This window comes from Trichosurus vulpecula, chromosome 8 (genome assembly GCF_011100635.1).
Source record: "Trichosurus vulpecula isolate mTriVul1 chromosome 8, mTriVul1.pri, whole genome shotgun sequence".
Taxonomy (NCBI): Eukaryota; Metazoa; Chordata; class Mammalia; order Diprotodontia; family Phalangeridae; genus Trichosurus; species Trichosurus vulpecula.
Window position 1 is genome coordinate 83,732,740 of NC_050580.1, and position 26,120 is coordinate 83,758,859.

The 26,120-nt window shown below is 39.1% G+C and overlaps 1 protein-coding gene across 4 annotated transcripts in view; it reads left to right on the top strand.

Moving 5' to 3' along the window:
- CPEB3 (cytoplasmic polyadenylation element binding protein 3) overlaps positions 1-26,120 on the top strand; it is a 177,857-nt gene that overhangs the window by 138,819 nt on the left and 12,918 nt on the right. For all 4 annotated transcript variants that reach the window (XM_036737212.1, XM_036737211.1, XM_036737213.1 and 1 more), the window contains exons 8-9: positions 6,772-6,886; positions 14,601-14,782. In XM_036737212.1, coding sequence (XP_036593107.1) covers positions 6,772-6,886; positions 14,601-14,782 — 297 coding nt within the window. The remainder of the gene's footprint in view (positions 1-6,771; positions 6,887-14,600; positions 14,783-26,120) is intronic.

The window sequence follows — 26,120 nt, forward strand, 5'->3', positions numbered from 1 at the left end:
AAGGGTTAAAGAATGGGTTTTTTAAAAATTGCTTTTATTAAAATTGGGCTACTCATTCCTAATATACCTCCAATGACACACTTTCTGTCAAATGGCTTTGGAGGCCATTATGAATTCTTAGTACCTCTCAAAGATTTGTATTGTTAGCAAAGAGGCGACTCTTGTCCCAACTTACTGCTTGAAACATATTTAATTCATATTAAAGTTTAGGCTTCTCCATTACTTATATCATTGTGTATGGCTTTGAGAGCCAAAGCAATATATCCAATTGAAATTTACAGGTGGCAGCATCATTTTTCCCTTTAGCAGCAGTGGTCTGGTGTTATCCCCGGAGTTCTAGTACCACGTCCTAAACGTAGTGTAGTCAGAAAACTTGAGGTTAATGAGAGGCATCTACATTTACATTTACTATGTGTACTCTTAGTTCTTAAAAGTGCACTTCAATGCACTTTTGCATTGTAATTCCCTTAGACTGATACTAACTAAATGAGAAAATGTCATATTTGGCATAAAACTTTAGTAAGTATTCAAGTAATCATTACTCCTGGGATCTCCAACCTTGATTCCCTATTGAGAATAAGGGACTTTAATGGTTTATGCCATTCATGTTGCTTTATCTGCCATTTGTTGACAGTAATAATTTATATTCTTTAAACTTTGTTGGAGGGGAGGATATTAATGTCAAAATCTAAAGTATGTTTGTTGATGTGTGGCCACCAGGCATTATGAACACTGCAAATAAAGTGATGAAGGACAGTGAGATGAGACAGAAGTCTGGTTCAGAACTCAAGCAACTACTTAAATAATACAAAGGTAGATTTCATGGTGTGAAACCCCCTCAGGGGACTGGCACTGTTCCAAGATCTACCTTGAACAATGCATTTTCTAAGTACATATTATTTTCTCCAAGTTTCCAACGAATTCTTAATTGGTGATGATCGTGAAATGCTCACTTTTGGACGCAACCAGCTGGGGAACCCAGAATAGTTTGTGAAGAAATAGCATTGGTATTTAAAGTAATAAGGTTTAGCTGGGTTTGACCAAATCCATGCTGGAGGTATCATAATTTTAACAGATCTCAAAAAAAATCAAATTTCAATATTTCCAATGGAGAAAGAATGAAAAAGGATTGAAAAAAATCATAGATGATGCTTCTGTCAAAAAATAAAAGGGTGACCAAGGAGATATCAGCAACTACCAGTCTATGTTCATTTTTTTCACTTCTATAAGAATATTTGGCCTTCCCATACTTTGAAGTTATCCAAGAAGAAAATAGGAGAGGACAGGCAGACTTTCATAGGTTTTTTTTTGTTTGTTTTATGACAAACTTCATCTTTGTGATCATGTAATTGATTGGGTGTGGAAAATGTAAGAACCCTATTCTGTCTTCTGTTAAATTGATTTTTTAAACTTTTGCAAAGGAAAATTTTACCTTAAAGATATTGAAAGAATAAAGGTACCAATATCCCCACTCCCCATTACCTTAATGGCGTAAGGTCCTCCTATGTTACTTGGTTCTCTGTAGAGGGGAAGGTGGAGTCAGTTCATAGCTTAGCTCAGTTCCTTCAAAGCATTAGTCCCACCAAGTTCAATCCAATCTCTCTGGACAGCAATCCCAGTGCTTTACTGCTGGGCTGGTTGTAATACTTGACCTGGGTTCTTGGATCCCCCTGGCTCCCCAGGCTTCCAGGTGCGAGACTGCACTCTGTACACCTAGAATGGAAAAGCCTAAAACCTCAGGCCAGTTTCTTGAGGCCACATGGCCTAAAAGGAGAGAAGGGAGGAGTGGCTTTACGCCCTTCCCACTTAACACATGGAATGAGTAAAGGAGTCCTTCATCTTCAGTTGGGGAAATGAAGGGGGAAGAAAAGCATTTGACTGAGGACAAACTGCATTCTTGAAGGTGCCTTCAAACAAATTGTCTCCCATGTGCACGCCAAGATTATACAAGACTATGTCTATATACATCCATGAAAATGGATTTGTTCACTGATCAGTAACCTCAAGAGGAGTGTCAAACAAGGAGGCATGACACTGGTAGACACATTATTTGAACATGAAAGAAGACCTGTGTAGAGGTCAAATAAAAGGACTCATCATTGAAGTAGAAGTTCTACAAATGCTCTTAATTGTAGGTGACTGTCCAAATGACATTGAGTTGTGTTCTGGAAACCCTCATTATTTTGCAAGTGATTGGCATAATTCTCCATATAGAAGAAGCATGGACAAAAATCTCTTATTCCTCAGACAATGACAGGCAGCTGGACAGCCAACCAATGGATTTAGTTGATCAGTGTACGTATCTTGACCAAGTATTGCGGATGGATGCTGACTGGGCCCAGAACTGAGGAAGAGGAGAATGTCAGTCTGTGTTACATTTAGGAGATTGCATAGTGCTTTCATTGATGTGAAACTGATCATTGCTCCCAATTCTCTCATGGATGCTTATGGCTGGGAATGAGAGCAGACATGAACCTTTAGAAATATAAAAATTACAAGTAACAGAAAGGGCAATGGGGAAATGCATGGAGGACATATAGACTACTGCATACTACCAGTGATGATTTGTACAACAGAGATGGTATAAGGCGGAGTTGTCAGACTCACTGGTGGTAAGCTGTTGTAAAATTCCTGAGTAAAATGTAATTGGTAAATGTTTAACAAAATAAATAAAAATTCAATACAACATAAATAATGTTAATTTGTGGTTTTCTAAGTCAATATGCAGCCAGAGGGATCTGTTTTTACCTGAGTTTGACACCACTGGTTTAATACATCATTGAGGATGAAAAGGAGGTAAGCCTCTGTGTGTGTGTGAGAGAGAGAGAGAGAGAGAGAGAATGAATGAATGAATGAATGAATATGGAAGACAATAGAGAACTCAAGTGGCTCATGAGTACAATTGAAATGTTAAAGAACCATGTCTCCAAGAAGCTAAGTGGATCTGGAAATTTTATAGAGAGTCATGGCTAAAAACAGCACAAGATGAGAAGGCAGCAGAGAAACATCATGATCTCTCTTAGTAGAGGGAGCATCTGTATAGAACCATATTGATGCTGAAACCATAGATCCAGGAAAATCTATACTACAGGCGTCCAGGAGTCCCTCTTCTTATGTGTAACTTCTCCAACACTTGACCCCAACTATCCTTTACTTCTGCTTTGTAAAACTTAGAGTGTTATATAAAGGAGGGTAGTGTTATTGCTATGGTTTGGTGTAATTAATGTTTCCAAAGCTATATCAGGTTGCTTTTCTAGATGAACACAGAGTGTTTTAACTATGAAAAGCACAGTATAGGACGGTCGTTGTGGCAACAGATATCAGAAATGTAAATTATCATCACTAAATATACATGTCAGTATTAAAAAGGAAAGTCTATTTAACGGTGGCAAAATGGTAGTCATGTAGCTAAGATCATGTGTAACAAAGTGGTAAAGGCTACTATTCTGGAAAATAACTACCTATAGAATGGGAATAAAAGTGGAGGAGAGAAACTGCCTTATGCAATAGTGAGCACTCTTATAGGGGAGTGATTTTTTTGAAGGTAAAAAGCTAAATATCTACCTGTCCCTAGGGATCTGTGCCTCCTAGAGACGCAAGAGTTGACTGAACTTGACACTGTCATCATTGGGTAGCTTGAAAATGTTCTCTTGAGCGGCTGCCCTGGGTGGTGGAAGAGGTGGTGATGTCATTATTTCTCTAGGAGGAGACCGTAAATAATGGAACTCTGGCACTCATCCCAGCTGCTTTCTGGTAGCAGTCCTGAACTGTGCCCTGTATGAATAGGGCCCATCAGCCGATGCTTGTCTCCTGTCTTCTCAGCTTTTCAGATCTACAATGTGAGAATCACATTGTGTATTCTCCCATCTGTCCGTGTTTGTGGTGACAGTGATGTTGTAGTGGCTCTCTCAGGGCGTCACTGGATGAGAATGTGCTAGTCAGTGAAGGGGGGAACCACAGTAGCAGGAAATGGCTGCAATTTCCATGATCGAGGCTTTCTATAAGAGGAAGACTATTCACGTTGTGGATTTTTTTTAAACAAATGCTTTTTGCTCCATTTCTAACTCTCCATCACCCAAGATGATTTAAACACTCTTGCCAAATCCTGAGGCTGCTTATAATAGGATTAATGTGGCAAAAAGGACTGTGTATAAGAGAAGACACACCTCAGATCCACCAGACTGTGTACACAAAAGAGATGTCAGATGAGAATGAGAAAGAATGTTCATCTTGGAGCCAGAAGACTTAGGTTCAAGTCGTGCTCTACTACCTAACTGGTTGTGTGACCCTGGGCAAGTCATTTAATTTTTTTGGAGTATTAGTTTCCTTGCATCTGAAAAGGTGATGACATCTTATCTGCTGCACAGAGTTGTGAGGAAAGGACTCAAAATGCTGTATAAATGAACTTTTTCCTCATTGTTAACATTAAACTCACTTAAATTCTTAGACTATCGGGAAGATATAAGTGCTTGGTTTTGATAATAAAAGGCAAACTTGACATCCTAAAGAAATGTTAAATGTGTGGATTTACACAATTCATAAAACTATAATACTAAAAGAAATGGGCAAAAGTAACTTGTTTGAACAGTTGAAACTCAGCAAGAAGACTCAAGGAGATTTAGTGTGAAGGATCTGGATGGATCCTTCTAGAATACCCAGCCTGTACAAAATAACTGTGTGGAAAGACCAGTGACAATGGCCTTGCCTCAGAGATGGAAATAGATTTTCAAGGCACTCCTCTTGCTGGATAATCTATTTTAAGTATAGAAAAATTAAAATGAGGGTAAGTTGTATATGAGCTTTTAGGAGTTGGCCAAGTCTGTTTCTGTCTAAGTAACTCACTTTGACGATGTTGATGGCATTGGGTTGTCTTTGTCAAACATGTTCTATTCCAAATGTGTTCCTGGACAGAAGCCAAACAGACAAAGAGAATTGCTACTATTTTATATAAACCTCTGCAATAGGTGCACAAACTTGATTTTTCACATTAAACATCCATTTAAGGAATGGAACATTCATCCCCATCCATCTCTCATTCCCATCAGAATCATGTGGAGATGGATTTGTAAGCTCTTGCAGGGCAGAGTCCATCTTTTATCCTTAAAAAAAAAAAGTAGCCCAATCACTGTGCCCACCAATGTTATGCACAAAATACTTAGGTGCTTAATAAATGTTTAGTCTATTTTCATCCAGAATGATAGCATTCAAAATGTAGATTTAAAAGCTTTCTAGGTAAAAAATAAATATTATTTGATAATTCTCTGGTGAATTAAGATGACTAGTAGCCTGAGATAAAGTAATGGTGAAATGCTGGGGATTTAAAAGAAAGTTATTTTAAGTAATTTAAAATAATTAGTTTAGTTAATAGGGCCCTTGAGTTCCCTTCTCATTTTAGATCTGTGATCTTTTGTTTGGGCTAGTGAATCTTAAACTAAAGTGATATTACCAAGTAAGATTTGGAAACACGTGGATGAAAGGTATCAAGATCTCAGTTCAGTAAATTTCCATTAGCAGAGGATGGGAAACATTCTCCTAGAAGTGAAGAGGCTTTGCTCCTGGGGTCTGATGAAGCTTCTCCTTTGAAACTTCTTTTGTCATTCCCAGCATATGGAAGAGAGTCTGAAAATGCTGGCAGTGAGAAGAGTGATGCATGTGGAGAAGTTATAATATAACTTCCAAATTATAGTCTGTAACTATTTATAATAAGCAGATGGCCATAACAGACATGTGCACAAATACATTTCATGTGTGTGCACCCAGGAAATTTAATTTTTTTAAAGTAAACATTTGACTATTCAATCATAAAGGGTATTCATTTTATTCATTAAAAAAAACTAAAGAAATTAAAATGCAGTGAACTTTTATTTAACACTCACAACAAAACTACTTATAAGGAAGTTAAAAATAAAGATTGGTGGGTGTTTTTGAGACATTAGGGTATGCCTAGGCATCCTGCATGATCTCTAAGCACATCTATGATCAAGATAATAATAGCTAGCGTTTATATAATGCTTTGCATATGTTAATATCTAATCAAATTACCAGATGACAATACACATAGATATAGGAATTTAAGCAAAATAGAGGAAATCACAGAACTGATTTTAGTGGGGGGCTTATTAGCCATTCTGAAGATTCTTGTTTCTGTCAGCACTGGCAAAGTGATATAGCCCTATTCAGTCCTATTCAGGAGGATTTAGGCTTTGAATTGTAGAGGACAAGCCTAGGAAATGCTGATGAAATGAAAGGCCTTAACACTATCTCCTTAGTTTTTCTGTATCTGTGTTTGTGACTGTGTGTTAACTTGTTAAATGTTAATGAGTCTTACACATTAATCTTCCTGCCGTATGGCTTCATTATTTTTAGAGGTATGTGAATTACAAAGCCAGCTGCATGAATAATCCAGAAGCAATTTGTTCTCCTCCATCAGAGGGGCTAATGGGAAATTGACTGGAAAACACTATAGATTTTGATTGCAAACCAGGGGCCGTGGTTCTGCTGCCTCTACTTGGAAAAATCTGTCAGGAAATACAGGCAGTATCCCAAAGATGACTTTGTGGGGTGTTGAAAGTTTCATTGGGATGTCGTGCCTGTGCATGGAACCCTCAAAGCCCTACTTAGTAGAAGATATGATATAGGTGAAGTGAATTCTGTTTTACTGGATTCAAATTGGGTTAATCACAAATATAGTGGGTTTGTCATTAGAGTCAACTTATTCTCTTTGGGGTTGCTGGAAATGAAGTAAGGACCAAGTAAACAACTTTTTTTCAGGTGCAAATTCGACCATGGAACCTAAGTGACAGTGACTTTGTAATGGATGGCTCTCAGCCTTTGGACCCCAGAAAAACTATCTTTGTTGGGGGAGTTCCACGACCCCTTCGAGCTGGTGAGTGGAAATAGTTAAAAAACATTTAGTTTTAAATATTTTCCAGGTTTCCCTATCCGTTGTATGCAGCATCTAAAAAGAAGGCTGTGGGTTTGTCCACTTTCTAAAGTGAGCCAGGTTGGCCTGGCTGCCTGCCTGCCTCAAGATTCTGAGTTTGACGCCTGTATCTACCATTTTCTATTTCTACCCAAGAATGAATTTCCTGAAATCATCTTTAGTTATTTAGTGAATTGATGTTTTGAAAGTATGAATTCTGTTTACTGCTTCCTTATAAAGCCACATACTTCTTAAGGAAGTTACAGTCTGCACAGCTTCTCAAGATGATGGGTCAGCTGCATTATCCTAGATGGGAGAGGATGTAAGTAAGAAGCTATGGAATAATGTTGAATATTCTATAGCACCTGGTCGTCTACAGTAGTAAGCCTTTCTACTTACTAAAAATTCTGTCTTAGGGAATCAGATTTGAAACTCTTGCTGATTAAGTTTGTTTTTTGTTTCTGGGACTTGAGAAGTTTACAAAAATACTTTTATTTCTGAGAATTTTAATTTTGGTTTTGATGTCTAGTTTTAGCCTTGGGTTTTTTTTTTAAACTTTCAATTGTGAAATTGTTTTGCTGTGTTTAATTGTAATTATACATAGGGTCAGTGAAGTGATGCTGAAATGATGAATTTAAAATTTAAATCCTTAAAGCAGACTTAATAAATAATAACTCTAATCAGTATTAGTTCTTGGAAAATAATTATACTAAACAACTTAGTTCTTTAAAACATATTTTTTCTAAAGCACTTACAGCAATATCCTTTGCACATAAAAAATTATGCAGGAAAAATAACATATTGATGAAATATGCCTGCAGTTGCAAGAAATGCAAAAATATCCCCCTAATATATATGTATATATGTATATTGTATTTACATACTCAAACACAAATATACATTTCTATGTGCAGATAATTAGATTAGGAAGCATTAAAATTTAGAAAAAACATCACAGCATAGTAAAATAAATCAAATTGTGGAAATGCATCTCAAAAGCATCCATCTCACTTCTCTTTGATCTCAGGACTTTTAACTGCTGTAATTCTGATAGTTCTGCTTAAAGACCCATCTTCCTGTGTCCTACTTAAAGTTGCTTATTTAAACTCTCTATGGGAAAAGGAAAAAAAGCTTCAGAAGTCTGTTTGAAGAATAAACTTTACATGCGTAACATGTGACCAGGAAGTGTGTAATTTCATACCACATCAATATGTCTTGGATCAGATTGTTCCTACAGAAAACAGAAATCTCAACAAGCCAAAAGAGAACCTTTTTCTTATCCTCTGCAGCAATCTAATTTCAAATATATGAGAGTGGAACAAAACTGAGCTAAGCAATGTTCAAGTCAAAGAAAATTGTCTTACAGGATGAAGAGAAATGCAACCTATTCTTTCCCTCTCATTTCTAAGCCAACCTTGTTGTTTACACAACTTATGAGGCACAAATTAAACTTGTTTGCTCATCTTCTGCTTTGTGGGTGGCAAACACTCTACTGATATGATGGCCAAAAATGTTCAGGGGTGTGTCTTTTTCTCATTTTCACCTTAAGAATTGAACTTCCTGATCTGGAGAGGAAAGGAAGGTGAGGGAATTAGGGTGGCACAGAAAATCTTTCGTTGGAAGTCTACACCTTGTGGGCTTTTAAGAGATTGCCACCAGAGACAATAATAACTGATTTTGCATTTTTCCTTGCTGTAGGCATAAGTATTAAATAACCTGGCTCCTAAATGAAACTGATGATTGATTGATGGGACACCAAGAAATTATCTTAAAGGGAAATCCAGTGTATAAGATTGTGGAATTAGTCTTATTCCATCATGTATATTTTTACTTATGTCATAGGTATAACAGTTTTTACAAGCTATATTCTTACTGCATTTAGTTTTTAACTTCCCAATTTGGTGATTTGGGGGAAAGAGGAAAAGGAGTAGTACTAGGTCATTGCCTTCATTTTATAAATCCTGACAAGATTTAGTATTCCTTCCCTGATGACCCAAGGCAAATCCCTACATCTCTAGGGGCAAAAATCTGCGACTCTTATGGCCAGAAAAGTTTATTTTAAAAATACTGCTTCAAAATATGTAGTTTGTTTTCTTAATAAACTACATGATATAGTTTATGGTCCTTTACACCTCTGTCTACACAGCGTACCAACTGTAAAGATTTTCATATTACATTTTTTAATGAGTTCTCTAGTTTGAAAAGTGTTTGCATTACATGGGTGTTAATCTTAAGTAACAGGGCCAAACAAGCTCCTTGTATCACTGCCTTCTCCTCTCCCCTCCTCCCCCAGCTAAAAAAAGGCTATTTGGCTTAACTAAAGCAACTATGGTTGTGGATTTTAGGCTAATTCTTATACTTTGGAATTCCAGATTGAAAACCCTAATACCCAAGGACTGAAAGATTGCTAACTGCAGACTTGACTCTAATAGTACTCTTTAAGGAATGTACTAAGCCTCATCCCAAGGAGTAACAGGCTGAGATTTGAGAAAGGACTGAGTTTCTTAAAGGACTTCATCATGGCTTTATTAAGTAATGTCACATTCAACACAATTCCCCTACAAAAATATAGGTACCCCTTAAATGCTTAGCAAACTGGGTGCCATCATGCTATAAAAGCAACATAAGTATTCATGGAGAAAGGAACTCAGAAAAATAAGATCAGCCGCTTCAATTTGGCCATTCCTGGATATGTGCGAAGACTTTAGGTATGAGGGAAGAAGTAATCCAACACCAAAGGATTCCTAAAAGGTGGGCTGTCATTCATAGTCCTAACACTAATGGGGCTGTGAGTACAGTCTTGTCCATTTAAGTAGGAATGAACTGCTAAAAGTGACCAAAAAAAAAACCCAGAAAAAACAGTTAATACTTCTTAAGAAAAAGCATGTGAGTTAGGACAGTTGACCTAACCAGTTTGTCCTTTGAAAGGCTTTTCTTTTTTAAGTTGTTTTGGTTGAACGAAGACCTAGACAGTTATAGGCAATAATGTAAGTATGGGGACATACAGGAAATATCTATGAAAAATAATAGTAATAAGTGTTTACTGAGTTGAATTAAGACAAAAATTAGATCAGTTGATATAATGTGGATCGCCCTTGTCTTACTTGACATGTAGAAATCTATATATACTTAATCTAATATCTTTCCTTAGCCTTCTCTAATAGCTTCCTTAGTTTATGACTTACCTCCATTAGCTAGTAGCAAAGCCAGAGAGTGTTCCAGGCATCTCCTTGAGTGTCCCACAAGTTCTTCCTAGACCAATTACATTGTCTCCTAAGCATACAAAGGGAAGAGACTGCATAGGACAGGCTTCTCCCTGCCCACCTCTTTCAGACAAAAAGTCTGAATTCTAGAGGAAATGGATGCTCTGTACTGCTTCTGTATGTTAAGCAGGAGTAGAGAGTCCAGGAACCCTGTTGATCAGACTAGTTCTACTTTCAGAGTCTCAGAGTATGAGAATGCACAGAGTTGGTAAACCTAGCAGAAATCCATTCATTGGCCTTATCAGGACTGAGCAAGTGTCAGACTAAGGAGGATGATGGAAGAAGCAGCAAATTACTTTTATGGTGATGACAGTCTTTGGTCTGAATGGGGGGATTGGAAAGTAATGATGTTATTCAGTATATATGTCCTACTTCTCCAGGTCACACCAAACTTGAGGATTCACTGTATAAGAAGCATCTTAAACAGAATTGCCATTAGCTGGCTGAAGCTAAAGAGATCTTTATCCTCATACGCTCAGGGCATCCGAATACTTTTAGCTCACTTCGTTTGCTTCTCACTATTAGTCTGTCATCAGCTAGACTGTAGATGAGTCTTATGTTCTTGATGTGGTGCTCTTGTCATAGGATAGTCTGTGGCAAAATGAAAATGATGGCAAGATGTGCATACTAAAGCTAGGTATCTTAAGTTTTATTTGTCATACATACTCATGGCACATTAGTTCGTGAGATTAAATCAGTGCTTCTTATAAACTCAGGATATCTGGTCTAAAAGTTTCTCCCAGTGACCAAATGGACTATCTGTGGGTAATGTCTAGGGAAAAAGCGTAGAAGTAGTGCGGACATTCCCCACTTCTACGCTAATGCCTAGAGTGCTCCCTCCCTCATGATTGCTTCTGACAGTGTGGTCTATAGACTTGCTCATGTTTCAGAATTAAGTCTTGAAGATTCTTCTTCAGCAAGGAGGTTGCATTTGGAGACCGTTTCATCTGAAGGTGGTAAGACTGCTAGAAGTATAGGCAGTTTCCTACATCTTCAGAATTGGCATCAAGAACTTTGTTTGGGCTGAGATATCACAATCATAGTTTTAGGGAATCCTCATCTTCCAGGGGGCATTCGAAGCTTGATTTGTTTTCCAAATTATCTTCTTTTCCGTCTCTTACTTCTTCATCCACACAGGTGTGGTCCTTTCCCAACATGAAATAGAAGGTTTACTTGAGTGTTTCTCATCCTTAAGAATGACTATGTCTCTGAGGAATTCATTAAGCCATGTGACCTAAAGGCAGTCCCTTACCCTTAGTGTGCTTAGGTTACAAAAATAAAATGTAGGCCTCCTTCAAACTGGCAGGTATCTTTTATGAAGAGGATCAGGAAGGGTCCATTCTGCTTTTAGAACATAACCAAATAGCAACCTTTTGGCCATTTCTCTTGATCTGTGTGGTAGAACACAAGCTGTATCCTTGGCCAGCAACCTTTCCCATCAGCATGTCTCATAAATTTGTGACTTTAGCAAGGTTGGAAAAGTTAAACTATATCTGTCTAGTATGTAAGTAGCAAAAGCCTCATCAATTCATTGAATATACTTGTCTAGTATCATGTTTATGGAACAAATTCTCAGTAAATTAGTTGCTGATCTGAGTAAAGGACCAAACCCCCAAATTCAGGTGATTGTGATTTTTTTCAAAGGTAAGGTAGATTGTGCTCTTTGGGAACTAGGATACTTAGACAAATTAGACTTACAATGACCAAGAAGCTTCATTCTGTCCTTAATCCCTCTCTTTGGAGATTAGCCTCCTTGTCTTCTACCTTTCCACCAAAGCAGTAGTTTTACAACAAACTCTCAAATAAGTCAATAGCTTCCAGTGGTTTAAGTGCCCACAGTTTTTTGCTGTCCCAGAAAGACAGGCCAAAGCTCTTTGGTGGGAGTTATTTCTTATGATGTTTCAAGAAAAGCCCATGTGGGTGTATATTCCTTCTTCAAAAATTAAATACTTGAAATGCAGCTTCATAAGTTATGGTCTTCTTATCAGAGAGCTCTCAGCTTTTGCTTTTCATAGTACAGGGACAGCAAGGGAATAATTGATCTGTTTTCAGTGGCTAGATTTATCAAGGCATTTCATATAGATTTATCACACTCCAAAGATATTTTTTGTGGTCCCATAAGACATCTGTGGTTATTAACTCACTGGCTAATGCTCTCTTTGAACCTTCCCATACTTGAGAAATGAAATTTATAATGTAGAAGATCTTCTGATTATAGTGACTTCATCCTGAATTGAGCTAATGTCAAGTCTTAGTGATTATTATATCTTTCTCTGAGATATAAGTAGGCATTTAAACTGTCTCCTAGATTCCTTCCTAAAGTCAGAATATAATTCCTTCACATTCTCTTAGTCATCAGTCTTTTCTAAACCACTGGCCTCTCCCAGAACACATGTTCCACTTACCCCATAATCAGATATTCTTCAAAGCCAAGCTTCCAGTATTCTATTAACTCGTTTCTGAGTCCCAGAGACTGTTTATTGGAATCTGCTATCCATTTCACCAAAGGGAGTTATTCTTTGACAAATATGAATAATATTTAATTGTACCACCAGACCCTTGAATATTACTGCAAGGGTGAGAGACACTACTGAAGGAGTGTTCTGGAGTAATACAATCTCATTATTCTAGGGCTAGGAAGACCCTTTAGCTAATTGATATTTTGGAGGTAGAATTAACACAGGTACGGATTAACAGTGGCATGAATAATCAACAGGCAGCAAATTTTAATATTTCCACATCAGTTAGGATATTCACAAAGTTCTTGATGATTCTAGTTGCATTTTTTTAAATGAACATCAATTTTTGGACCCTGCCACCAGATTGGCACCATAGTCATCTCTTATTGTCTGATGTTCCCAGGCTAGCAGTTGTCTAATGCTTGTGACCATAGAAAGATTATTGAATGTGATATTTTCCTACCAGTCTCTTGTGGTATTTGATCTGTGTACCCAATTAGTTGCCAGTCCCCACTTTATTTTCATTTTGTGAAAAATTCCCTTTTTTCACATTATTCTTGTAAAAATGGATACATAAATAATCATCTGTTTCACGTAATCTGGAGTAGAAGGGTTTGGTTTTTTTTTAAAATAACGGAGGCTATCTTATTAGCTTTCTGAGGGAAGATCCACTATGACAGGTCTGCACAATTTTCTTGCTATTTCTACAAACCCAAGAACATTGTGTTCTTCCTTTCATTTTTGTTAGAGATACAACAAGGGAGTGATGCAGTACTCATTACCTTCCCCCACTTTCATCACATTGCCCGTCCTCAGACACACGTATTCCTTTCCAAATGCTCTCCACAGGATTAATGGCGCCCTGCTTATATAGTGCTTTTAGTGTTTGGAAGGTCACTGTGGCCTTGTTCTTCATCCTTTCTATTTCTTTGCTTTTTAGGAAGTAGATGATTGAGGAAAATTATTACTTGGGTGCCCTCTAGGGTTAGGTCTAAGGTTCCCTGATTTGTGCTGCGTCAGTGACCTAAATGAAATGGCCAGACCTTAAGGAAGGGCTTCCCTATAGTGCCCATATATGGGGATCCAACACCCAGTAGTTTTCCCTTCAGAAAATTCAGGTTACCAGTAAGTAGGCTCTATTTCTCCTCCTATGTAGAGTACTTTGTTCTTAGAGCATATTTAGAAAGCAAGTCCTTTTGATTAAACTAATTTATAAATGCCTCTTTTATAAGTGCTTTTTAGAGCAGACAGAGAAGTTGAGCATAGGTATGTTTAGAAGAAATTTGACCCCAGTCTAGGTTGTACCCCTTTATTGATAGTGCAATTCAGACAGTGTATCTACAGTCTCTATGTAAATCTATTTTAATTTATTATCACTACATCACTTATTTGCTACTCACTTTCCTATGTGGGAGCCGAATGTGGCTATTTCCAAGTTAGAATAGAATTTTATTCTAAGACAAAAGTTAATAAAAAACCTATGGAAAGTGACTAAATTTGAGTATTTAACTCTTTCTATGGCATATTCTCAGGGCAGTAGAATAGAGGGTATGTGAATGGTAATAATGGCTTGCTTTTGTATCAGCTGGTGGGTCATCCCATTCTTTAGATGTGGCTAGAGATTTTGAACTATTGTGTTTGTGTAGAGTTATTACGTAGACTAAGCAGTTAGAAATTAGAGATGGAGACATGCTGCTGGGCCATAATTTGGTATTTGGGCTAATATGCTCCCTTTGGTAAATCCAGTGTTTTAGTTAGTTTCATTTGTAAAAATCCCAAAAGATGGTGCTCCTATTGCTTCCTGTTTATCAGAAGACTGCCTTGGATATTTTTTCATTCTGTTCTTAATTTGCCATCACTTTTGTCATGTGACTCCTATATTCCTCCCCTTCCCCCACCCCCAGGCAAATAAGCCTTTAAAATATTTGTTATACATTCCCGCTTCTTTTCTTGCAGTTGAATTGGCCATGATTATGGATCGTCTTTATGGGGGCGTCTGCTATGCTGGCATTGATACAGACCCAGAACTGAAGTACCCAAAAGGCGCTGGCCGAGTGGCTTTCTCCAATCAGCAGAGTTATATTGCCGCAATCAGTGCACGGTTTGTGCAGCTCCAACACAACGACATTGACAAACGGGTAAGTGGTGTTGGGAGTGGGTGGGTTGCAGAAGTAACATCGAACAACATAGCAAACTGGAGAGAAAAGCAACTTATGGTGATGCATAGACTCCACATGGTGAGAATGCGTAAGGTGACGTAAACCTGCCCCAAGAAAGGAGACTTGTGTACCCTTCACATGTAATGTACTGGTTATGCTTTAGAGTCCCACTCAGAGGCCTCAGTGGCCTGAACTTCTGTGAGTAGTGTTGTTTATGATAAGTCATATTTCATATGAGCTACTTTATTATTTTTTTTCAAAAAAGTACCTTATATCTGTTATCTCATTTGATCCTCACAACTCTCAAGGGAGAAATAATGAGTGATAATATCTCCATTTTTTAGATAAGAAAACTGAAACTAAGAGTAGAGACAAAATATAGTTAGCAACCAAAAAAAAAAAAAAGAGTAGAGACAGTGCTGGACCTGGAGTCAGGAAGATCTCAGTTCAGATCTGGCCTCAGATTCTTACTAGCTGTGTGATTCTGGGAAAGTCACTTAACCTCTGTGTGCCTCAGTTTCTTTATCTGTGAAATTGGGATAATAATTGCTCCTACCTTACAGGATTGTTGTGAAGGTCATAGCCTCAGTGACTACTTCTTATTAAGAATGTTACTTTTAGAGTGGTTTTTTTTTTAGAGTCGTTGAGATGAAAGTCAATGCTTGGTTTCCCACTCTATAAAATGATCAGATTAGACTAGGTAATATAAGGTCCATTCCAGCCCTAACATACTGAGAGCTTTTTACTCTGACTTACTTTGTAAACCTAAAAGTGCTGTAGAAATTGTACCTACTTAGTGAGAATTATTAGTGGACTCAAATCTATTGTACAGCAGGTAAGAGAACTAGATATTTAGTTGTACCAAGAGGGACTTGACATATATCACCATTATATTTCACAGCCTAGGGAAAAGAGGACTGGATCATACTTCTCTGCCCAGTTTTATTCATGTTTTTGCTATAAAACATGAAAAAAAATCCTTTACCTGATAGAATGTCTAATTGTGTCTATGTCTCTGCAAATGAAGAATGATGAGTGGGAGGGTTTTTTTTTTTCCGCTGTCATGGCACCTTACTAATTGCAGATTTTAATGCCAAGTGCAATGTTTCATGTGTAATCATGTTATACGAATTGTTTCAATTAAAACGTTTATTGAACATCTCCTGTGCTCAGTATTTCACTATAGAAAAAGAAAGTCTAAGCATGACTCATGGTTGTTATAGTCAAGTAGGATAAGACATATTATTGACAAGGAGTTTCTCTCACTTCCCCCTTGACCTATGATTTCATTAGAGTTCAACAGCAGAGCTTGACCCTAGGTCTTCCCAACTTGAAGTCTGGATCTCTCTTCCAATACTGCACTAAATAAGAATACCATAAGTTTTTAGAAAAGGATGAAGCACAGTGATATGTGAGGTTCAAAGGGGAAGATGGGGGACAGGGAGATGGAATCATAGTGAAGCATTTCATGGATGAGGAGGTATTTGAGTTGGGCTTTAAGGGACCGGTAGAAGTTCCAGGGTGAAGAGAGGAAATGGATGGATAAATGCCAAAAAGTATGGCACAGTGGGAAGGGCATTGCTTTGGAGTCAGAGAACTTGAGTTCTAATTCTGTCTCTGTTCACCTCAAGTGATCCCGATCCTACCAGTTGTTTTCAGCTCTGTACATCAAATTGCTTTGTATATTTATTGTTTTTGCTTGTATATGATGTTCCTTCTCCTCTTCCCTTCCCTTGCCTCCTATACCCTTGAAAGGCAAAATTGTTTGAGTTTTGTTCTGGGATCCCCAGCACCTAGCATTGTGCCCGATACATACTTAAGAAAGACATTGAATTCAGTTGAAGCCATTAGAACTCTGCCTATTAGATCTTGGGAACAGAAGCATCAGCTCTGTCATATTCTAGTTCTAGTAGGCTCACATTATTAGTATTATCTTCAAGAATTTTTGCAGGAATCTTTTAAAGCTCTTTGCCAGGTTTTGAAGAGTTAGTTTAGCTAAAACTAGTTAATATGATCCAGAAGTTCTCTTAACTGGGCACATACAGACTGCAGTGTGTCACAATATCCTAAAAGCAAACAAGTTAGGACACTGTCACCAACCTCTCTCTGTTTTGGAGCTCTCCTTCCTCAGCATAGCACATGTACCATATGTTACATGTGACACCTGACATATAGACAGAGAAGGCACCAGTCTTAATGCCAATATTAAATATTAATGAAATTTCTTTTATTATTTTTTAAAATAAAAATAAGTACAAATGGAAGTTTTTAACGTTTTCTTTCCATGTCCTCCTAGTGGGTCATCTTGCAGTACCCCATTGCATGTTTGTACCCCACTTTGAAGACTGCAGGTCTGATAGTTCCCCTTGAATGTCCCAGTATCTCCATTTTCACTCCCTCTCAGCCACCCCATAGGGATGGTGAGATTCTTGGTATGTCACCCAAAACTCTTCCATTTCTATACCCCAGAACTCAGAAATCCCTCGTTCGGACTAAACTGTACCATCCTTCAACCCCTTCCATTGCCTTATCCCTCCTAAACCTTTTCTTCGTCCTTACAATTACATACTGTCCCTCCACTCTTCCCTGTTCTCCCAGTCTATCTATCACCCTTGCCTTGGCTTCCCTTCCCTAACTTCACAGTCTTGACCATGTGGCAGGCTTCTTCAACCAGAATCTTCGACCATACTCTGGCATGCCTTTCCCCTTTGTCCTCACCCTCTATCAGACTTCAGCTCTGGACAACCCCTACCAGTTACCTCGAGTTTCTACTCAACTACTGCTCAATATTTCTGAAGAAAGTTATATAATTATGGTGTCTGGGTTCTTTACAGCTTTATCTTATCTAGCCTTACCAGGGCCCTCCTTTCTGTACAGCATTCTTTTTATTCTTCCATGACTGACTTTCTATCCCATTCTCCCCAGTGGTCATTAGAACATTTCCCTTCTCCTCAGACTTCTGCTATCTCCTCACCTTCAACAGAGAACCTTGCCTCCTACTTAGAAAATGAAGGCTAACCATCAGTAGTTCTCTGTTCTTCCCCACACCATCTCATCCCTTCCCTCCTCCTTTTTTCTCTGATGGCATTTTCTTAATGCTACATGTAACCACTGTACATATGTCTTTGATTGATTCCCCTATCTCCTCTGGCAGTTTTCACCCTCACTATCCCCTCTCTTTCTTTTATAGTCTTTTCTTATCCATACTTTCATAGTCTCATCTTAACCATTCTTATTCCTGGTAATCTCATGAACTTCCATGTTACTATTTCCTGGTGACCTCATAAGCTTCTATGGTTTCCTTATGCGTACTATTTCCCTGGTGATCTTGTGGGCTTCTATGGGTTCATTTTCAGTATCTTTATGGCAATGACTCCCAAATGTATCTATCCAGTTTCATTCTCTCTGCTGAACTTCAGTCCCACATTATCCATTCCCTGCTGAACATCTCTCCCTGGGTATGCCATAGGCCTATCTCCCTTAATTTCTATATCTTATCAGTTGCCAAATCTTATTGATCCTGTCTCCATAACATCTCCCTTATCTGTCCTCCTCGATTTGCTCACCTAACGTCTGCCCTCTCATCTGGACTCTTCCAGTAGCCCCGTAATTGGTCTCCTTGACTCTAGTCTTTGCCCCCACACACACATCCATCCACACAACTGCCAATGAATTCCTAAAACACAGATTTAACCTTGTTTCCCCCTCATTTACAAATCTTCAGTGACTTTTCACTCTGGGATAAAATACAAACTCCTTAGCTCACACTGAAAACTCTCCACCATCTGTTTCCCACCTACGTTTCTAGTCTTAGTTCATATTCTTTTCCTTCACACACACCATGTTCTAGTCCAACTAATTTGCTAGTTGTCTCCTGAATATGACACTGTGTCTCCATCCCCTTTGCCATTGTGCCAAATGGTTTAGAACTTGTCCAAGTCTAGAATGTGCCCCTTCCTAACTTCCACCTCATCATTGAATCCCTAGATTCCTTCAAAGCATAGCTCAGTTGTTACATGAGCCCTTTCTTGATTCCTCCTCTCATCTCACTGCCATTTTTAGAGCATTCTCCTTCTACAAACTATTTGGCTTTGCTTTTTATAAACTTTGTATTTTCTGCTTGCGCATTTGGGCCATAGACTATAAACTCCCTGAGGTTGGCAATGTTTTCCTTTTTATTTTTGTTTTCCTAGTGCCTAGCACAGTGTCTTGGTCACAGCAGATCATTCACAGCTTGAATTGAATGTCCTTCTGTCTCCTCAAACTTGTCTGCAGCAGAACCCCTTTCCTTCCACATTCTTTTCCCCTGGGTTATTCCTCTTCCCAGTTTACCCATTTCAGTCAGTAGGGCCCTAGTTCTCCCATACTCTCAATACTGGAGTCAATTCTTCTTCTTTGTTCCCTTTTGTCCCTTAAAAACCAACCAGTCACTGAGTTTTGTGATTTCTTCCATTGCCTGTAGCTATCCCTTCACTTCAGTTCCCATGGGAACCAAGCTAGTCTAGGCATGTGGTACAGTGGAAGGTACTAACCTGAGAGCTGGAACAATTGGGTTTGAATCCCAGCTTTGCAGCTTACTGTCTCTGTGACCATGGGCCAAGGCAGGGACCCGTAGAGTCCCTTCCAGCCACACATTTATCAGTCTCTCCCTGGATAACTGCAGTCCCTCTATACTTCTCCATACCCTGCCCAGTAGTGTAAGGCTAGTTGTCCTTTGTCATTCTCCTGCTCAGAAACCTTTAGTGACCCCCTATTGCCCTGGGGTTCAAGTTGAAATTTTTCACAGAATCACAGACTTGGAATTAGAACTACCATCCATTCCAGCCTGTGCTTCAGTAGTCATTGCCTATAAAATGCCCTCACCAAGTGGTCACCCACCCCTCACTGCCTCCCAAGAGAGCCCTCTCCACTGTTGGTTACTTTTGATGACTGGTTTTCCTAACATTGAGCCTCAGTTGGTCTCTCTACAACTTCTGCCTTGCCCCCTGAAGCTAAGAAGCGCAAGCTTCTCCATGTCAGTCTTTCAGCTACCTGAAGACAGCTGCCTTGACTTACCTGCATGTTCCCTTCTGGAGTCTGAATGCCACCAGCTTCAGCACTAGATGCTTGTGTGCCATAGTCTTCAGGCTCCTCATCTCTTTAGTTGCCATTTTCTGGAGAAGCTTCTTCTGGTTAATGTTTTTCCAAAAAAAGGACACCCAGAAATAGTCACAGCACTCCACCACACCAGGTCTGTCCAGCCTGAAAGGCAGTGGGAACATCACCTCACCTGCTTTCAAGATAAGAACAACAACCATAGCTCTCATTACTTATATAGTACTTTAAGGTTTGCTAAGCTCTTTACATAGGTGATCTCATTTGTCTTCACAACCTGGGGGGCTGTAGCAACTATAATCCCCATTTTACAGATGAGGAAACTGAGGACAAGAGAGGATGAAGTGGCTTGCCCAGGTTCACACAACTATAAAGTGTCAAATGAGAGATTTCAATTCAGGTCTTCCTGACTGCAAATTCAGTATTCTGTCCACTTTGCCACCTAGCTGCCTACCTAGATGCTCTGTCTGTCTGCTGAGTAATCTTTCCTACTATTTACTCACCAAAGTATAAATGGAACCTGTGCTTCCACCTACCTGATCACCTCCTTGCCCTGCTCATATGCCTTGCTCAGTCCTGACTCTGGACCTCATCTTTCCCTGGGACGCCCTCCCCAATCCTGCCTTCCCATCCAAGTCCCAGCTCTCCCACAAAGCCTACGTTGACTTTATTACCTTTTCTGCTCTCCTCTAGAATTACCCAAGCTGACATAAAATTCTATGGCACCAAATGATTATGTGACTTTGTGTATATGCCATAGATCCATAGATATACATATGTGAGTACTCCCTGTGTATGTCATTTAGATCCTAAGCTCCTTGAGGATAGAGACCATGACTTACCCTTATATTGTCTTCTTTATATAACACTAAGCAAAGAGGCCTACCTCTCTCTTCCTGATAAAGAGATGGAAGACCAGTGCAAAATGTCACATATGGTATCAAAAGTGGTAGTTTGTACAGTCAGTTTTGCTTCAGAATTTTTATTTGTTATAAGGAGGGGGAGGGGTTTCGGTGGGTAAGGATGTTACTGATGTAAAAGAAAAGGCATCTGTGAAATGGAATAGAAAAAAATAAACCACCAACCATGGGACTATGCCCCCAAGAGCCCTTAGTAAATACTTAGTGAGTTTGAATCGGGATTGAGTTTTTGAGTTCCCACTCAATTTATTAGACACAGTATATCAAGATTTGTATATATCACATATTACATAATAGCTGTCACACTATATGCGTAGACATATGTACACTCATGTCAGATAAATAATGAAGTGAGTTTTCCACTTTTCAAAACCACCTAGCCCTTAAATAATAAGCTCTCCTGAGCTCATTTAATTTAAAACTTGATTTACAAAGACATCAGTTTACACACCATCTTTCAGGTACACAGGTATTTTATGAAGCAAGACATAGCAGAGAAAGTGCTGGACTTGGGAGTGGGGAAGAACTGACTTCAGTCAGACTCAGACACTAGCAGCGCGACGCTGGGCAAGTCACTTAACCTCTATCTGCCTCGGTTTTCTTCTCTGTAAAATGGGGATAATAGTAGCACCTACCTCCCAGGGTTGTCGTGAGGATAAAATGAGAGAGAATATTTGCGAAGTGCTTTGCAAACTTTAATGAACTATATAAATGCTAGCTGTTATTATACTTCCATTTTGTTTCTAATGCTTTATAGGAAAAAAATCTGGTTGATAAATCTTCAGCTAAGTTTCTCACTGTCTCTCCTACACTTTGACTTTCACTCACATAATTCAGCCTTTTAAGAAGCTGTTTTTAGTATAATATGACAGAAATTCAATGGCTTGATAACATTTGCCAAGATGAGGGGAGCAGAGCTTTTATGTTCTTAAGGGGTCACGTAGCTGATGCCCTTGTTACAGAGAATCATTGACAGCAAATGAGAGAGACAGGATCCATGACTTCAGCTTATATTTACTTGGGGGAAAAAAGGGCATTCATCACTTAATAACAGCAAGACCGTGTTAGGTATATTTTGAATTCAATGTTTATCCAGTTAATCAATTGCAACTATATTGCCACCGCTTCAAGAGAATAGAGTTAAGTGGAAAGAGGTCCCTGACTGAGAGAGTCCTGAGACACCTAGGAAAAGCAGCCCTGCCATGGAAAAGTTTTAGGACCTTGAGCAAAATGCTTACATTCTGTTTTCTTCTCTGTCTAATGGTGATAAAAATAAACCCTCCATCATTCACAGAGATGTCAAGGTAAAAATGTAATAAATGATGCAAAAGTACTTTGGAAAGTTAAAAGTGCTATTCCAGCAGTTTTATTATTGCAGTTTTTCAGCCAGACTGTTTAATGGCTGCCTTCTGCCTTCATTCAAGACTCTGAGGACATAAAAAGGGGGTTTCATGAGCTTGACGCTGATCACTTTTCTTTGCCAAGAGCTAATTGCTAGGTGGGGTGATTGCTTTTGGTTTTGGGTTTTTTTTAAACACCATCTATTTCATATGCTCTCAGCTCCTAATGGGGAGAACAAAATAAAGGATAGCATAGTGAACACTGGTCTGAAACCCAGAAAACCTAGCACCAGGTCAACGAACTGTATAACTGCCCAGCAAACCGTGTTACCTCGAGGCCTCAGCTTCCTCCTCCTTAAAATGGGTGTGATAATATTTGCAATTTTTTAACCTCATGACATTGCTGTGAGGAACATACTTTTTTAAAAATCTTAAAACACTACCTAAATGGAAAGTGTTACTCTTTTTTTTTTTTTGGTATCAGCCAAAATATAGGATGACTTCATAATTCGTATGGTAGATAAGAGTTGTTCTCTAGGTAAAGGACTTATCTTTTTATTTAGAAAATATTATTTGTACTGACAAGTTTCCTTTGATAGTGAAATAATTCTAAACCTGCAAATTAGATGCAAATTTTAGTGTCAAATTGGCTTTTGCCTCTTTGTCACAAAGATTAGCCTCCCAAATGGATTCCAAGTAATATCAGGCATCATCAGGGCAAAGTATAGCATCCATAATTTTCCTAACAGTTCTAATGATATTTTTAACCATGATGCCAAGAGAACGTGTGAGATGTTAAAGCTCTTATGTCTTCTGTTCTTTGTGACCCCAAATAAATGTATTCCCCTCAGTCTCATAAATCAAGAGAAAGATTTTTCTAATGAAATCCTCTAAAGGGATAAGCCCTGAATGTAACCATTTTTCATTTTCAGTAAACCTTTATTTACCCTCCTGTCTATGGGTAGCTAGATATCTGTAGTGAACAGACACTCTGCTCTCTTGGTTCTCCCGTCTGAGTCGTCTTCATCTCCTTCATCTCCTTTTCTGGCTCCTTCTCCATATCCTGCCCTCCTCCTGCCATGGCAGTCTATCTTGAACCCACATTTCTCTCTTTTTTTTTTTTTTAATATTCTCTCTCAGCATGATCTCAGCAGATTCCACCGATGCACCTGTCTTCTCTATGCAGGTGAATCCATTCTCTGTATCTAGCCCTCTTCTCTCTCCTGAGTTTCATTTGGTAATAATGCCCAGTGCTTGTTGGACAGTTCCATGTGGCTATGTGCCATCTCAAACTCACCATATCTCAATCCACCCTCTTCCTAACTTTATTTCTTTTGAGGGCACCCCTGGGAGGCAGAGTGATTCTGTGAAAAGGTGGTGGGGCATGGTCATCTTCCTCCATTTTGCTCCTCCCAAGTTTTAACCTGCCCTTGCCCCTGACTGTTTCTGTGACTTTGGGTGAAGCACTTCACTTCCCTCTGCCTCCCCGCCTTTTCTGTAAATGGAGGGAACTGGACCTGATGGCCTGTGAGTCTATGGTTCTGTGCATCCTCTGAGTCGCCCAGGTTTGCTACCTTGGGGCCATTGTTGACTCTTCAAGCTCCTTCACACCTCATAGTCCCTAAGTTGCCAAGTGTACTTTCTGCATGTGTGACTTCTCTCCTGTCTTCCCCTTCTCTCTCTATTCTCATAGCCATCACCTTCATTTGGCCCTTGTCATCACCTGTGCTATTGCATAGCCTTTTCATTGGTCTCCCTGTCTTCAGTGCCTGCCTGCTCCAGTCCATCTTCCACATAGCTATCTAAAGCACCAGTCTGACTATGTCACTCACCTGGTTAAGAAGCCTCATTGGCTCCCTATTGCCTCCAGGGTAGAACACCAGCTCCTGTGGCATCCAGAGCTTTTTCACACCCTGACTCCAGCCTAGTTTTCTAGATTGATTGTATACTTTTTATTTTAAACATACTCATCTGCTTACTAGCTATTCCTCACTGATGAAACTCTAGCCTCCCTGACTGCACAGGCAGTCTCCCATGCCAGGAATGCCTTTTTTCCTCATCCCCACTTCTAGGAATCCCTGCCTCTGTTCAAGAGTTGACTCTAGTACTGCTTCCCACATGAGACCTTTTGTAATTTTCCTCCATTTGTTTAGTATATCTTCCCTCCCCAACTACTTTCTATATAGTTTGTATTTTCTTACTTCTGCACATGTTGTTTTCTCCCAATGGAATATGAACTCCCTGATAATCCCTTTATTTTTGTCTTTGTATTTCTGGCATCTAGGTTTCTAGCCCAGTGCCTTAGGATCATAAGATAATCTATTTAGAGTGAAAAAGGACCCATCTCATCCATGCCCCTGTTATGGTTGAGGAAATGGAGCCCAGAGGAGAAATGACTTGGCCAGGATTCATGTAGCATAAGACATAAGAGTCTGAGTTGGAATTCAGACTTGGGTCTTCTTGACCCCAAGCCCAGTACTCTACCCATGTCCCATGCAACTGCCTGTATTTGTCCCTAAGGGTCTTATTGAGTTGAATGGCACTGAATTGGTGTTTTGATGCTCGGTTACTTTGGGTTCCAGGGGCAGATAGCAGGGTAAGATTGGTGAGGAGAGTAGGACTCCCAGGGCAAAAGGAAGAAGAGCAGAATCTCTTTGTGGCCCATTCATTGGTAGAAGTTAGAAGGAAGTAGATTTGGACTGGTATGAGCAGAGGAAATCTAGAATAGACTAATAGGCATGGGGTTTCTATTGTGTATTTCTTTTTCCTGGAGAAGTTTAATCAAAGAGGCTTGATTACCAGTTCTCAGGGATGGTACAGGAAAAGATTCATGATTTGGGTAAGGGCTGGGCTACATCTTTTCCAGTTCTCTCCTTCATAAACCTAATTGAACAACTCCTTCCAGCCACCTTCCTCTTCCTCTCCTGTTCCCTCTCTACCATTCCAAACTTCTGTGCCCTATCCCCCAGGCCCTGAGAACACTCAGAGGCAAAGTTAGAACTTTGGTGCTTAGATTTGTTCTAGTGAGACGTCAGTGAGCTGAGCAAAAGGCTGTTGCCGTCTCTCTGCTCAGCTGTCACTTTGGTGACGTGATAGGATGCTCCAACAGATGAGGGAGGATTTGCTTAGATCCATTATTATATCTTTTAAATTTAAGTCTTCTTACTGCCTCTTATTTTTTTAATCGCAACCATTTATTGATATTTCATGCGCTGCTCTAACAAAGAAAAAGAGTTTAAAAATTGATCATATCTGAGAGGATTTGCAGTATTCTATTCCTGTCATCTTCTACTTCACCAAGGGGAGGGAAGTGTGTTTTATCATATTTTTATAATTATTCTTTATTTATTTTAACATTCATTAAAATTTTTTTTGAGGTCCCAATTCTTTCCCTCCCTCCAGCCCCTCTCCCACCCATTGAGAAGGTAAACAATATGATGCCAGCTATTTATGTAAAGTCATGCAAGACATTTCCACATTAGCCATGGCACAAAAAAGCAAGAAAATTTAAATGAAAAAGTATGTTTCAATCTATACTCAGAGTTCATCAGTTCTCTCTGAAAAGTAGATAGCTATTTTTTTTTTTGTGAGTACTTTGGAATTGTCTTGGATCATTATATTGACTAGAGTAGCTAAATCTTTCACAGCTGATCATGTTAAAACTACTGCTGTTCTCCTGATTCTGCTCCTGGTTCTGCTCACTTGACTTTGTGTCACTTCATATAGGTCTCCCCAGGTTTTTCTGAAGACATCTCCCTTGTCATTTCTTATAGCCACAATAATATTCCATCACATTCATATACCAGAACTTGTTCAGCCATTCCCCAATTGATGGGCATTTCCCCAATTTCCAATTCTTTACCCTCACGAAAAGGGCTGCTATAAATATTTTTGTACATCCAGGTCCTTTTTCTTTTTCTTTGATCTCTCCGTAATGGTATTGCTGGTTCAAAGAGTATGCAC